Below are 12,759 nucleotides of genomic sequence, written 5' to 3'. Positions count from 1 at the left end.
CCGTGGCCGGGACCAGGAGTCTGTTCTTGGGGGCAGGATGTCATTCCCGGTGGGGCATGTCAACACTGCCGGTGGACAGGAGCCATTCCCGGGGGCAGGAGCCCGTTCCCAAGGACACGAGCCCGTTCCTGAGGACAGGAGCCCATTCCCAGGGGGCAGGAGCCCGGTCCTTAGATCGGGACCCCATTCCCGGGGGGCAGGAGCCCGGGGGTCAGGAGCCCATTCCCGGGGGGCAGGAGCCCGGGGGTCAGGAGCCCATTCCCGGGGGGCAGGAGCCCGTTCCTGAGGACAGGAGCCCATTCCTGGGGGCAGGAGCCCGTTCCTTAGGTCGGGACCCCATTCCCGGGGGGCAGGAGCCCATTCCCGGGGGCAGGAGCCCGTTCCTGGGGACAGGATGTCACTCCCGGTGGGACACGACAACACAGGCGGCGGGACATGAAGCCATCCCTGGGGGACTGGAGATTGTTCCCAGGAGCAAAAGCCCATTCCCGGAGGCTGGAGCTCATTCCTGGAGGCTGGAGTTTGCTCCCAGAGGACGGCAGCCCATTCCCGGCAGGCAGGAGCCGTTCCCGGCGGGCAGGAGCCGATTCCCCGGGGGCCAGGAGCCCATTCCCGAGGGGCAGGAGCCGTTCCCGGGGCTGCAGGGTGTTCCCAGAGGACTGGAGCCCCTTCCCGAGGGGCAGGAGCCGTTCCCGGGGGACAGGAGCCGTTCCCGGGGGACAGGAGCCGTTTTCGGGGCTGCAGGGCGCTCCCAGGGCAGGATGGCATTCCCAGCAGTCCATGACGCCATTCCGGGGATCTGTCCCCCGATCCCATCCCATTATCCCATCCCATTATCCCATCCCATCCCATCCTATCCCAGCCCGGCCCCTCCTCCCGCGCCCCGCGGGTGGGGGGGGGGGGGGGGGGGGGTCACCCGCGGGGCCGTCCCGGGGGCGGATTTGGGGGCAGATCCCAGGAAATCGGCTCATGCCAGCCCGACGCCAGCGGCCCGCGGATCCGTGAGGCCGTTCCCGGCGGGATGAGGCTGCCGGTGTGGCTGTGGCTGCCGCTGGCGCTGGCGGTGGCCGCGGTGGCCGCGGGGCAGTCCCCGCTGCAGCGGCGCGTGGTGCGCGATGTGCTGGAGTATTTCCACGGGCGCAGCAACGTGCACTTCCTCTTCAAGGAGCGGGAGCTGGACGGGGTCATCGAGCGGGTGAGTAACGGGATCCCGCACCGGGAGCCGCCCCTCGGGAGCCGGGATGGCCACGGGAATGGGGGGGGACGGGGAGGTCCCGGGGGGAATGGGGAGGGGGACGGAGTGCCCGGGAGGGAGCAGCGGTGGAGGGGTCATCGAGGGGGTGGGCAGGGATTGGGACTGGGATCGAGGATTGGGGGTTCAGGATGGCCACGAGAACAGCGAGGGGGTCGGGGTGGGGGTCCTGGAGGGGGCACGGGGGGAACGGCGTCATCGGGCATGGGGGCAGCAGGATTGGGGGCTGGGATTCGGGGTTCAGGATCCGGGATGACCATGGGAATGGGGAGGGTGTGGGGGGTCCCAGGAGGAACAGGGAGAGGGTTGGGGAGGGGTCTGGGGTGTCCCAGCGGGAATGGGAGATGGGCAGGATCATCGAGCAGGTGAGTTTGGGATTTGGGGTTCAGGAATGGGATCCAGGATGGCCACAGGAATGGGGAGGGGGTCGGTGTCCCGCAGGGAGGGGGTGGGCGCCGGGTGCCAGGGTGCCCCGGGGCGCCCCGGGCGCGGCCCTGCTGGCCGGGTGAGCTCGGTTATTCATTAACGGATCCAAGCTGATCCCGGTGCCCCCAGAGCCGGGGCCATCCCGGGGTGCCCCTGCACACTGTCCCGTCTCTGGGGAGAGCCAGGACTCCAGGGACCCCCACTTCGGGCCACTGGGGGCCACCCTGGGGTCATTCCTGAGACGGGTTTACCTGAGGGTTTCCAGCATTCAGGATCCCTCCCAGGGTTCAGGGTCCCTCCTGGGATTTGGGGTTCCTGTGGGAGCTTTGGGGTCCCTCTCAGGGGTTGGCATCTCTGGGGTTCAGGGTCTCCCCCAGCACCTGGGGTCGCTCTGGGGGCGCTCGGGTCACTCCTGGGGTTCGGGGTCTCGCTGAGGGCTGTATTCCCTGGGAGTCTGTGGGGTTTGGGAGTCGCTCTGGAGGTCGGGATCCCTCTGGGGAGCCCTGCCCCGCCCTGCCCCGCCCTGCCCCGCCCTGCCACCCCGTTCCCGCAGGAGGACCCTTCGGGGACCTTCGTGCAGCTCCGCCTGGGCCTGGCACAGACCACGTGCCGAAAGCGAGCGCCGCAGCGGCACTGCCGGGTCCTGGAGAGCCGGGTGAGGCACCTGGGGACCTGTCCTGGGCTGTCCCTCCTCCCTGGGCTGTCCCTCCTCCCTGGGGCACATCCCAGCGTGTTCCCATCTCCCTTGGGCACATTCCAAGCTGTCCCTCTCCCTTGGGCCACATTCCCACTCCCTTGGGGCACATCCTGGGGTGTCCCCCCTCCCTTGTGGCACATCCTGTTCCCCCCATAGGGCCCCATCCCTGGGTGTCCCCTCTCCCTTGGGGCCCATCCCTGGGTGTCCCCCATCCCCAGGGCCCATCCCTGAATGTCCCCTCTCCCCAGGGCCCCATCCCTGGGTGTCCCCTCTCCCTTGGGCCCCATCCCTGAATGTCCCCCATCCCCAGGGCCCCATCCCTGGGTGTCCCCTCTCCCCAGGGCGCATCCCTGGGTGTCCCCTCTCCCTTGGGCCCCATCCCTGAATGTCCCCCATCCCCAGGGCCCCATCCCTGGGTGTCCCCTCTCCCCAGGGCGCATCCCTGGGTGTCCCCTCTCCCTTGGGCCCCATCCCTGAATGTCCCCCATCCCCAGGGCCCCATCCCTGAATGTCCCCTCTCCCCGGGGCCCATCCCTGGGTGTCCCCTCTCCCTTGGGGCCCATCCCTGGGTGTCCCCTCTCTCTTGGGGCCCATCCCTGGGTGTCCCCCATCCCTTGGGCCCCATCCCAGGGGTCCTCCAGCCCCTCAGCCTCCTGCAGACCCCATCCCCCCACCCTGCTGCTGTGGGTGCTGGGGTGGGACAGAGGGGACGTGGTTGGTGCCAGAGGGTCCCCAGGGCTCCCGGGGGTGACATCCCACTGTGTCCCCAGAGGAAGCCAATCTGCCTGGCCTGCTACAAGTTCGACACCGGTGACGTCCCCAAGGTGCTGGACAAGTACCACAACTGTGGCCCCAGCCACCACCTGGCAGCCAAGGTGAGGTGTCCCCAGTGCCCCCCGCTGTCCCCCCTGTCCCCAGCCGGTGCCAGCCCCTGTGTGCCCGCAGGAGATCCGGCAGAGGGACGAAGCCGAGTGCCGGGCGGTGGAGGAGGCCGGCAGAGGGGGGGACACGCCCTACCTGCCCGGGATGTTCGCCTTCTCCCGGGGGCTGCCAGCCTAGGTGGGTACGGGGCTCCCTGGGACACCTGGGATGGTGACAGGGACAGGGCCCCCATCACAGCCCCCTCCGTGTCCCCTTTGCAGGCACCACGGCACCGAGGGACGCTGCCACGGCCTGCCCCGCTTGTCACCCCCCAGCCCCGTGTGACCAAGGAGGGTCCCAGACGTGTCCCCCCCTCCCGCCTGTCCCCTCTCTGCAATAAACCCAGCGCTGGCTCCGCTCTCACGCTCTTCTTCCCACCTGGCACCGCCCGTGTCACCCCCCGATGGCCCCAGGGATGAGATGGGGACACAGTGGGTGCGCAGTGGGCTCCATGTCACCACTGCCTGTGTCACCTCTTGTCCCCAGGGGTGAAAGACAGGGACATGATGGGTGTGAGCTGAGCAGTGGAGAGCCCCCTGAGGCCGCAGGACAGAGGGACACTGGAGGGTGGGACATGTTTAATGCACAGTGCCACCACAGCCCCTGTCCCCGAGATGTCCCTCAGCTGAGGCTGGGCTCCCCACGGCTCCTCTGGTGCTCCCTGGGGATCCTCTGCCGGGCTGGGGTGGCTCTGGGGGTGCCCCAGCTCCACTGTGGGGGTCCCACAGCTCACAGGACGAAGAAGGCAGGCTTGTGGTGGCTCTGGGGTCTCACGGTGACAATGTGGGCTCTGGGGCTTTCCTGGATCCATTTCTGGGCTCCCATGGTGAAGGAAACGCAGCTGGACAGGGGTGGCACTGAGGGGCTCCCAGCCCTGGTTTCAGGGTCCCACAGCTCTGGCTGTTGTGGCTTTGGGGGTTCTCCTGGCCCTATTTTGGGGTCCTGCGGCTCAGATGGTGGTGGCTTTGGGCTGTGGTGGCTCTGGGGGTTCTCCATCCCCATTTTCGGGGTCAGATGATGGTGGCATTGGGCTGTGGTGGCTCTGGGGGTTCTCCTGGCCCCATTTTGGGGTCCTGTGGCTCAGATGATGGTGGCTTTGGGCTGTGGTGGCTTTGGGCTATGGTGGCTCTGGGGGTTCTCCTGGCCCCATTTTCGGGGTCAGATGATGGTGGCTTTGGGCCGTGGTGGCTCTGGGGTTCTCCATCCCCATTTTGGGGTCCTGTGGCTCGGATGATGGTGGCTTTGGGCCGTGGGGGCTTTGGGCCGTGGTGGCTCTGGGGTTCTCCATCCCCATCTCTGGGGTCCTGTGGCTCAGATGATGGTGGCTTTGGGCCGTGGTGGCTTTGGGCTGTGATGGCTTTGGACCGTGGTGGCTCTGGGGTTCTCCATCCCCATTTTCGGGCTCAGATGATGGTGGCTCTGGGCCGTGGTGGCTCTGGGGTTCTCCATCCCCATCTCTGGGGTCCTGTGGTTTGGATGGTGGCTTTGGGCCATGGTGCCTCTGGGGTTCTCCATCCCCATGTCTGGGGTCCTGTGACTCGGATGATGGTGGCTCTGGGCCGTGGTGGCTCTGGGCCGTGGTGGCTCTGGGGTTCTCCATCCCCCTCTCTGGGGTCCCGCGGCTCGGCCAGCGCCGGCCCCAGGCCGCGGGGTGTCCTGGCGCTCAGAAGCCGAAGTCGCCGTGCTGGCGGCGGCCGAGGGCGCGCTGGGCCTGGGCGATGGAGTCGTCGGCGCGGCGGCCGAGCTCGCGGCACTCGCGCAGGGCCTGGCCCAGCTGCCGCGTGGCCTCCTCCAGCACGGCGCTGCGCCGCGCCGGCCGCGGCTCCCAGAAGCCGGCGCGCACCCAGGGCTGCGGGGGCTCGGCGGGCGCGGCGGGCGCGGGCGGCCCGTCCAGCGCGGCGTCCAGCTCGCGGCACAGGCGGAAGAGCTCGCTGCCGCGGCCCGCCACGCGCTGCCCGTCGATGGCCTTGAGGCCGGGCAGCATGGCGGCCAGCGCGGCGCGGTAGGCCGGCGCGGCGCAGAGCGGGTTGGCCAGGTTGCCCAGCGGGTCCCGCAGGCGCAGGCTCTCCAGGTGCCGCAGGCCCTGCAGGCAGCGCAGCTGGCGCAGGCTGCGCAGGCGGTTGCCGGCCAGGTTGAGCTGGCGCAGGCTGCGGCAGCCCCGCAGCGGCTCCACGCTGGCCACGCGGTTGGCGGCCAGGTTGAGCACGGCCAGGGCGCGCAGCGCGGCCAGCGGCGCCAGCCCCGCGATGGCGTTGCCCGACAGGTCCAGCCACTCCAGGTTGGAGCAGTCGGCCAGGCAGCCCAGGTGCGCGATGCCGCGGCCGCGCAGCCGCAGCAGCAGGATGGACTCCAGCGAGAACTCGCCCGTCGTGGCCTTGAGCAGCGCCGGCGTCACCCGCACCCCGGAGCCTTCCTCTACCTCCTCCTCCTCCTCCTCCTCCTCCTCCGATGGCTCCGACACCTCCGGCTCCTCCGGAGCCTCCTCCCCGCGCCCCTCCATCCCTGCGGGGAGGTCCTGGGGGGACGGCGGGGCTGGGCTGGCACCGGGAGCCCCTGGGGCGGCCTGTGGGGTGCCCTGGGGTGTGGGGGACACGCGTGGTGTGTGAGCGGGACACACGTGGGGCACGTCTGGGGAACAGGGCACGTGTGCCGGGGGGGTGGGGCACATCTGGGGGTGTCACCTCGTCCTCCCCAAGCCCCTCATCCCAATGGGGTGTCCCGAGCAGGTAAAGGGGCTGCGGGTGGCACCGGGGTACAGCTCTGGAAGGACACGCTGGTGTGTCCTGGGGTGGGGGAACACGTGTGGGACGCATCTGGGTGGGAACTGGGGTGCAGAGACATATGTGGGAAATATCTGGGGGTGTCTTGGGAGTGTGGGGACACGTGTAGGACCCAAAGGCCATTGGTGTGTCGGGGGACACGCAGGGGTCATATCTGGGGTGAGCCTGGGGCACAGGGACAGCTCCAGAGCCCATGGGGAACCCCCACACCCCAGCCGGCCCTCACCCCAACACCCCCCAGACCCCCCGTGTTCCATCCCCTCCCCGGTGGCCCCAGGCCTCCCCATTCCCCCCGTCGGTGCCCCCGTTACACCGCCGGAGCTCCCGGACCCAGCCCCCGACCTCATAGCCACCCCCGTTCCCCCCCCCGCCGCTCCCAGACCCTTTTCTGGTGCCCCGTGACCTCCCCCGAGCCCCTCCATTGCACCCGCCCCTTTCCGCCCCCTCGGTGCCCCCCAGGTCCCCCCAAATTCCCAAATTCCCGCTCCCCCCCCCACCCCCCCCCCCGCTCTCACCGCACGGCGGCTCCCGGCGGCCCCCGAGGCCCCGCCCCCCGTTGCCATGGGGACTCGATCCCGCCCCCGTTGCCACAGGGATGAGGTTCCGCCCACCACACGGCCACACCCCCCGTCCCGCCCCTTGGTTGGCCACGCCCCTTCTCCCGCCCCGCGTCGCCCCCGGCCCGTCCGCCGATCCCGCGATCCCGCAGAGTTCCATAAAAACGGCTTTATTGGCAGCTCGGCCTCGCCCCCGCTGCCTCCTGCCCACGGCCGGGACACCCCTCCCGTCCCCGCCCTGGGCTGCCCCCCGGCCCCTCACCGGGGGCTTTCCAGCGCCACCGGCCACATCGCTCCGGGGCTGCTCCTGCGCCGCTGCCGGCGGCAGAACGGTCCGCGATCCTGTGGGATCCCTCTGCGGGGTCCCCCGGCACATCCCGGCGCTCAGGATGTGGCACCGGCGCATGCTGGCACCTTCCGGCACATCCCAGGGCTGAGGGGTCACCACTGGCACTGCTGCGGGCACCGGCACGGCCCGGCACAGGGTGCCAAGGATGCAGCCCTGGCAGCCAGCGGGGAACACAGCACATCCCCGTGCCAAGACTCACCATGGGCAGCCATCAGGGCCTGTGGCAGCACCCAGCACATCCTGACATCGCGGCCACTGGGGCCCCCAGCACATCCCGGCGCCAGGGATCCACCAGCAGCATCCACTGCAGCCCCCGGCACCTCCGGGCGTTCAGGGGCAGAGCGTGGGCGGCTCTGCCCAGCCCAGCTGGGACCCAGTGACACCAGTGCCAGTGGCAGCGGGGGCTGTGGCCATCCCCGCACCGGTGGTGGCAGTGCCTGTCCCTGTCCCTGTGCCCGTGCCCGCGCTGTGGGTGCGCTCGTGGCGCTCCAGGTGCGTTTTGCGGGTGAAGCCGCGGCCGCAGCGGGTGCAGTGGTGGGGCCGCAGCCCCGTGTGCACGGCCTGGTGCCGGCCCAGGTTGGTCTTGGAGCTGAAGCGGCGGCCGCAGCGGGCGCAGGCGTGGGGCCGCGTGCCCGAGTGCACCAGCAGGTGCCGCGCCAGGTGCGCCTTGCGCCCGAAGCCGCGCCCGCACTGTGGGCAGGCGAAGGGGCGTTGGGCAGGGGGCGCTTGCGGGGGGTCCTGGGGGTCCTGGGCGCAGCTCTGGCCGCTTTTGGCACCGGGCACCTGCAGCTGGGGCTGGTGGTCCTGGGCACCGGGCGCTTGCGGGGGCTGCAGGAGGGGTGGGGGGTCCTGGGTGCGGCTGCAGTTGGCACCGGGCACCTGTGACGGGAGCTGGGGGTCCTGCACAAAGCGGGGCTCGGCCACAGGCACCTGGGGGGGGAGCAGGGGGTCCTGGGGCCCGGGCTCCTGTGGGGGCTGCAGGGGCTGCTGGGGGTCCTGGGCACAGCCGAGGGCTTGGCTCTCCAGGTGCTGCCACAGGTGCGACGACGAGTTCTGCTTCCAGGCGATGCCCGTCCCACACTGGGGGCAGATGAGCAGCTTCTCCTCCGCAGGGCCGTCCCCGTCCCCGTCCCGGCGCTCATCCAGGTGTCCGTTCCCAGCTCCCGGCACCGCTCCCGTGTGCAGCCCCGGGTGCGACGCCGGGCTCTGCTTCCAGGCGAGGCTCATCTCACACCCAGGGCAGGGCAGCGGCTTCTCCTCGGCAGGGCCGTCCCCGTGGCCGTCGCGGTGCCCGTGCCCCGGGGCGGGGTCCCCGTGCAGGCGCAGGTGCCGCAGGAGGTGCTGGCGGTGGGCGAAGCGGCGGGCGCAGCGCGGGCAGGGGTGCGGCCGCTCGCCGGTGTGCGTGCGCAGGTGCCGGTCCAGGTGGGTTTTCTTGCGGAAGCGGCGGGCGCAGCGCGGGCAGGGGTAGGGCCGCTCGCCGGTGTGCGTGCGCAGGTGGGAGCGCAGGTGGATGCGCTGCCGGAAGCGGCGGCCGCAGTGCGGGCAGGGGAAGGGCCGCTCGCCCGTGTGCACCCGCAGGTGCCGCGTCAGGTGCGCCTTCTTCCCGAAGGCCTTCCCGCACTGCGGGCAGCAGAAGGGCCGCGGGCCGGGCTGCGAGCGGCGCCCGCCGCCGCCGGGGCCGGGGCTCGTCCCCGCGGCCGTGCCCACCCCGAAGCCGATCCCGATGCCGTCCAGGCACGGCCCCGGCCCCCAGGCCGGCAGCACCCCGTATCCCAGCTCCTCCGGGCACGGCTCCTCCGCCTTGCAGGCGCCGGCAATCCCCGGCGTCCCGGCGGGGTCGGGGGGGAAGGCGCCGGGCAGGGCCTGCGGGGCCAGCGGGGCCCCGGCTGCGGCCGCCCAGGCCTCGGCCTCATCCTCCTCCTCCTCCACCTTCACCTTCCGCACCAGCCACGGCCCTGCAGGGACACGGGAGGGGACGTGCCAACGCCAGGGCGTCCCGCCGCAGCCACCGGGACACGGGAACCGTCACCCAAGGACGCGGAGCTGCCGCTGGCACCGGACACGGTGACCGTCAAGGCCAACGGCACCAGGGACGCGGTGACCGTCGCTTCAAGGGCCTGGCACGGCCACTGGCCCTGGGGACATAGTGACCATCCCCCAAGGACCCACCGCTGTCACCGGGCCCAGGACAGGGTGACAGCGACCGTGTGGCCCCAGCGTCCCCGGGAGACGCCTGGCACTGCCGGCGTGACTGTCCCTCACCTGAGTCATGGAGCTCTGGGTCCCCTGGATCGTCCCTGTCATCCTCGGGGGTCACCTCCGCCTTGGGGACCACCAGCCATTCTGGGGGGACAAAGAGGCACAGACAGGTCCCTCCCCAGCTCAGGGGGGCCCCGAGCACCCCGGGACCCCGCGGGCCCCACCGAGACCCCCAGGAACCCCCCAGTCCCCACCTGAGCCGGTGCATCCCGGTGCTTCCATCTCCTCCAGCTCCGTCCTGGCCACGGGAGGACCTGCGGTGGGGGGGCACGGGGTGAGCCCCCCAGACCCGAGCTAGGGACCCCCTGCACACCGGGGGTGTTCGGGATCCCCGGGACCCCCGGCACGTACCCGGGGCACGGTGGGGGCAGACACTCTCCTGCCTGGTGGGTTCCGGGGGGTCTGGAGGGGTTCGGGGGCAATTCGGGGGGGTTCAGGGGGGTCAGGCAGGGTTCGCAGGGGTCTGGGGGGGTCTCGTGGGATTCCGTGGGGCTCTGGGGTGTTCCGAGGGGTTCCCGTGGAGTGGAGTCCCCGTCCTGGTCCCCCAGGAGCTCACGGCCACCCCACCCCCGTTCTCCGTCCGCCCTGGGCCACCCCGGACCCCCACCCAAGCCCTTTTCGCACCCTCAGCCCCCTCAGTCCCCGTTCGTCGCCTCCCGAGCCGTTTTTGTTCCCCCGCTGTCCCCTCCGCGCCCCCCTTCCCGTCCCCGCCCTCCCATCCTGCCCCTCTCCGCCGGTCCCCCCGCCCTTCCTGCCCCTCCCGAGCCCGATCCCGGTCGCGATCCCGGTCGCGATCCCGCTCCGGTCTCGGTCCCGCCCGTACCCGTGGCCTCGGGGCCGCCCCGGCCCCACCGGCGCCGCCGCCGCCGCCGCCGCGCTCCGCCCCCCGCGGTGGCCGCCGGTCCCCCCGCCCCGCCGGGACCGCCCCCCCGTGTCCGCACCCCGCGGGCTCCCCCGTGTCCCCCAGTGTCCCCCCGTGTCCTCCACCCCAGTGCCGTACCGGGTGTCCCCCGTGGAGGGAACACGGACACGGGCACGGCTGGGTTGGGGACAGCGTGGGGGGGCATGGGGACACGGGACAGGGACACAGGGGGGACACGGGACGGGGACAGGAGCACACCGGGGCACTTGGGGACACTCAGGGGGACATGGGGAGAGCAATGGGCAAGGACACGGGATAGAAACGGGGACACGGAGGACATGGGGGGGACATGGAGGACATGGGGGGGACATGGAGGACATGGGGGGGACATGGAGGACACGGTGGGGGGGGACATGGGAGAACACAGGTTGTGTGGAGTTGCGGAGGGACACGGGGCTGGGAGGACACAGGAGACATGAAGGGACACAGGACAGGGACGTGGGGGCATGGGCGGGGGGGGTACAGAGAACACAGAAAGGACGCAAGGGGACACGCGACAGGGGCGTGGGGACACGGGGGGCTGAGCGTCACCAGGACCCGCTGTCCTGCCACATCCGTGTCCCCGTGCCCCGTGCCGGATCCCGGATGTCCCATGCCATTACCCTCTCCCAGGAAACGGGGAGATGTCACCCTGGTGTCACCATGCCCCCCCAGCCGCCAGCTGTGCCCAATCGGCGTCACCACAGCTGGTGGCACTTCTGGGGACTTCCCATAAATCCCGGAGCCGCCGGGCAGCGCCAGAGCTGGGGCCGGCGAGTGGCACTGGGGTGGGTGACACCGGGGTGACCCCGCGGGACCGGCTGGCCGCGAGGACACCCCGGGAGTTGTGACAATGGAGGCCCCTGGGTCCCGCTTTTCCAGGGACACCGGGACCGGACATGGCCGCGGTGGCGGGGCCGGGGGTCACCGGGGCGGTGGTGGCCATGGCCGCGCTGTGGGTGACAGCCGTGGGGGCAGCCACGGGGTGAGGAACGGGAACGGGAACGGGAACGGGGGGTGGGGACGGGAATGGGGAGCTGGGAATGGGAGTGGGGATGGGGATGGGGGATGGGGAATGGGGGATGGGGGATGGGGAATGGGGGATGTGGGGTGGGAATGGGGGATGGGAGTGGGGATGGGAACTGGGAATGGGGGAATGGGAATGAGGAACTGGGGATGGGGAATGGGGATGGGGGATGGGAATGGGGATGGGGGATGGGAACTGGGAATGGGGAATGGGGATGGGGAACGAGAACTGGGAGCTGGGAGTGGGGAACTGAGAATGGGTTTGGGAGCTGGGAAAGGGAACTGGGATTTGGGGGTGCAAAATGGAGATCAGGGCCTGGTACTGGGAATGGGGGTTGGGAGCCGGGAATGGGTGGCAGGAGCTGGGGTGGGAGTTGGGATGGGGGATGGAATGGGAGCTGGGATGAAGCTGGGATGGAACTGGGATGGAGTGGGATGGAGCTGGGGTGGGTACCAGAAGCTGGGGTGGGTACCAGAAGCCCGGATGGATCCCTGGTGGGTGCCTGCCTGGAGGCTGGGAGCTGGGATGTGTGCCCGGAGTGGGGATGGATGGAGGATGCCAGACGGGAGCTGGGCTGGCTCTGGGACTGTGCTGGGTGCTGGTGGACCCCGGGCGGGTCCCGGGAGGATCCCGGGAGGATCCCGGGCGGATCCCACGGCTGCCTGCAGGCGCTGGTGCGAGCGGACGGTGCTGGTGACGGAGCAGGAGGAGGTGACGCCGCGGCGCGAGGCCGCGGTGCCGTGTCCCAGTTTGTACCAGTACAGCCTGGCCGGGTGGCGGCTGGACCGGGACCGCACGCGCCGGGAACGCGGGAATTCCCCCGGGGACACCGGCACCGACCCCGCCCTCTGCTACATCTACCGGTGAGCCCGGGTGAGTGTGGCACCGGGCGGCACCGGGGGACACTAGGTGACACCGGGGTGTCCCCGCAGCCCCCCGGAGATGCAGCCGGTGGTCCGGAACCGCACGGAGCATGGCTGCTGCCCCGGCTGGAGCGGCGCCCGCTGCACTGAGGGTGAGGGGGGACACGGGGGTGGCACCCGGGAACGTCCCCGCTGAGCCATTCCCGCCGGGAGCTGGGATGGGCGTCACTCCCACCGTGTCACTGCCACCGTGTCACTGCCACCGTGTCACTCCCACCGTGTCGCTCCCACCGTGTCACTCCCACCGTGTCACTCCCAGCGGGGTCTGGGAGCAGGGCTGGGTGCCAGGATGGAAGCTGGGATGGGATCTGGGATGGGAACTGGGAACTGGGAGCCGGGATGGGAACTGGGAGCCAGGATGGGAACTGGGAGCCGGGATTGGAGTTGGGAGCTGGGATGGGAGTTGGGATGAGCATCATTCCCACCACGTCATTCCCGGTGTGACGCCCTCACTCTGCCATTCCCTCTGGCTGCTGGGACGGGTGCTGGGGTGCGTGCCCTCCCCTGCGCCCCCCGGTGTCACCCGCTGTCCCCACCCCACAGGCCCCGGCTCCCTGGGCCGCTGTTTCAGCGGGTGGCAGTGCCAGGACAGCGCCGGCCGCAACGGCAGCGCCGTGAGCCGCGCCGAGTGCTGCCAGCACCCCTGGGGACACAGCTGGCGCCGCGG

The 12,759-nt window shown here is 71.1% G+C and overlaps 4 protein-coding genes across 4 annotated transcripts in view; 2 read left to right on the top strand and 2 right to left on the bottom strand.

The window, feature by feature from the left end:
- Positions 1-945: 945 nt before the first annotated feature.
- RARRES2 (retinoic acid receptor responder 2) lies at positions 946-3,654 on the top strand. Its single transcript, XM_084212664.1, has 5 exons — positions 946-1,195; positions 2,232-2,333; positions 3,146-3,250; positions 3,321-3,434; positions 3,518-3,654. The coding sequence occupies exons 1-4, from the start codon at positions 1,022-1,024 to the stop codon at positions 3,432-3,434; spliced, it is 495 nt and encodes a 164-aa protein (XP_084068790.1). The 5' UTR covers positions 946-1,021; the 3' UTR covers positions 3,518-3,654.
- A 219-nt stretch (positions 3,655-3,873) lies between these two features.
- On the bottom strand, positions 3,874-6,642 carry LRRC61 (leucine rich repeat containing 61). The gene is made up of 2 exons (XM_084203429.1): positions 6,592-6,642; positions 3,874-5,871 (listed from the first exon to the last, which is right to left on the bottom strand). Exons 1-2 carry the CDS (start codon positions 6,637-6,639, stop codon positions 4,960-4,962), a joined length of 960 nt encoding a protein of 319 aa, XP_084059555.1. The 5' UTR covers positions 6,640-6,642; the 3' UTR covers positions 3,874-4,959.
- A 174-nt stretch (positions 6,643-6,816) lies between these two features.
- On the bottom strand, positions 6,817-10,308 carry ZNF467 (zinc finger protein 467; the record flags this gene model as incomplete). Its single annotated transcript, XM_084213062.1, has 4 exons — positions 6,817-8,937; positions 9,245-9,325; positions 9,436-9,495; positions 10,065-10,308. 4 exons carry the CDS (start codon positions 10,306-10,308, stop codon positions 7,313-7,315), a joined length of 2,010 nt encoding a protein of 669 aa, XP_084069188.1. The 3' UTR covers positions 6,817-7,312.
- Positions 10,309-11,041: 733 nt separating this feature from the next.
- Positions 11,042-12,759, top strand: part of LOC311157897 (SCO-spondin-like) — a gene marked incomplete at both ends in the record, with an annotated part of 31,085 nt that continues 29,367 nt past the window's right edge. Inside the window, 4 exons of the mRNA XM_084212947.1 lie at positions 11,042-11,127; positions 11,838-12,032; positions 12,102-12,184; positions 12,636-12,720. Coding sequence (XP_084069073.1) covers positions 11,042-11,127; positions 11,838-12,032; positions 12,102-12,184; positions 12,636-12,720 — 449 coding nt within the window. The remainder of the gene's footprint in view (positions 11,128-11,837; positions 12,033-12,101; positions 12,185-12,635; positions 12,721-12,759) is intronic.

The sequence above is a fragment of the Fringilla coelebs genome, assembly GCF_963513975.1.
Source record: "Fringilla coelebs genome assembly, chromosome: 1".
NCBI lineage: Eukaryota > Metazoa > Chordata > Aves > Passeriformes > Fringillidae > Fringilla > Fringilla coelebs.
This window is presented reverse-complemented; position numbering and strand designations above follow the sequence as displayed.

Excerpts from the sequence above, each read along its gene's own strand:
- RARRES2 (XM_084212664.1), top strand. The coding sequence starts at position 1,022 with ATGAGGCTGCCGGTGTGGCTGTGGCTGCCGCTGGCGCTGGCGGTGGCC. Across the intron at positions 1,196-2,231 it reads TGGACGGGGTCATCGAGCGG|GAGGACCCTTCGGGGACCTT; the intron begins GTGAGTAACGGG and ends CCGTTCCCGCAG. Across the intron at positions 2,334-3,145 it reads GCCGGGTCCTGGAGAGCCGG|AGGAAGCCAATCTGCCTGGC; the intron begins GTGAGGCACCTG and ends CTGTGTCCCCAG.
- LRRC61 (XM_084203429.1), bottom strand. The coding sequence starts at position 6,639 with ATGGCAACGGGGGGCGGGGCCTCGGGGGCCGCCGGGAGCCGCCGTGCG. Across the intron at positions 5,872-6,591 it reads CCGCCGGGAGCCGCCGTGCG|GGCACCCCACAGGCCGCCCC; the intron begins GTGAGAGCGGGG and ends CCCACACCCCAG.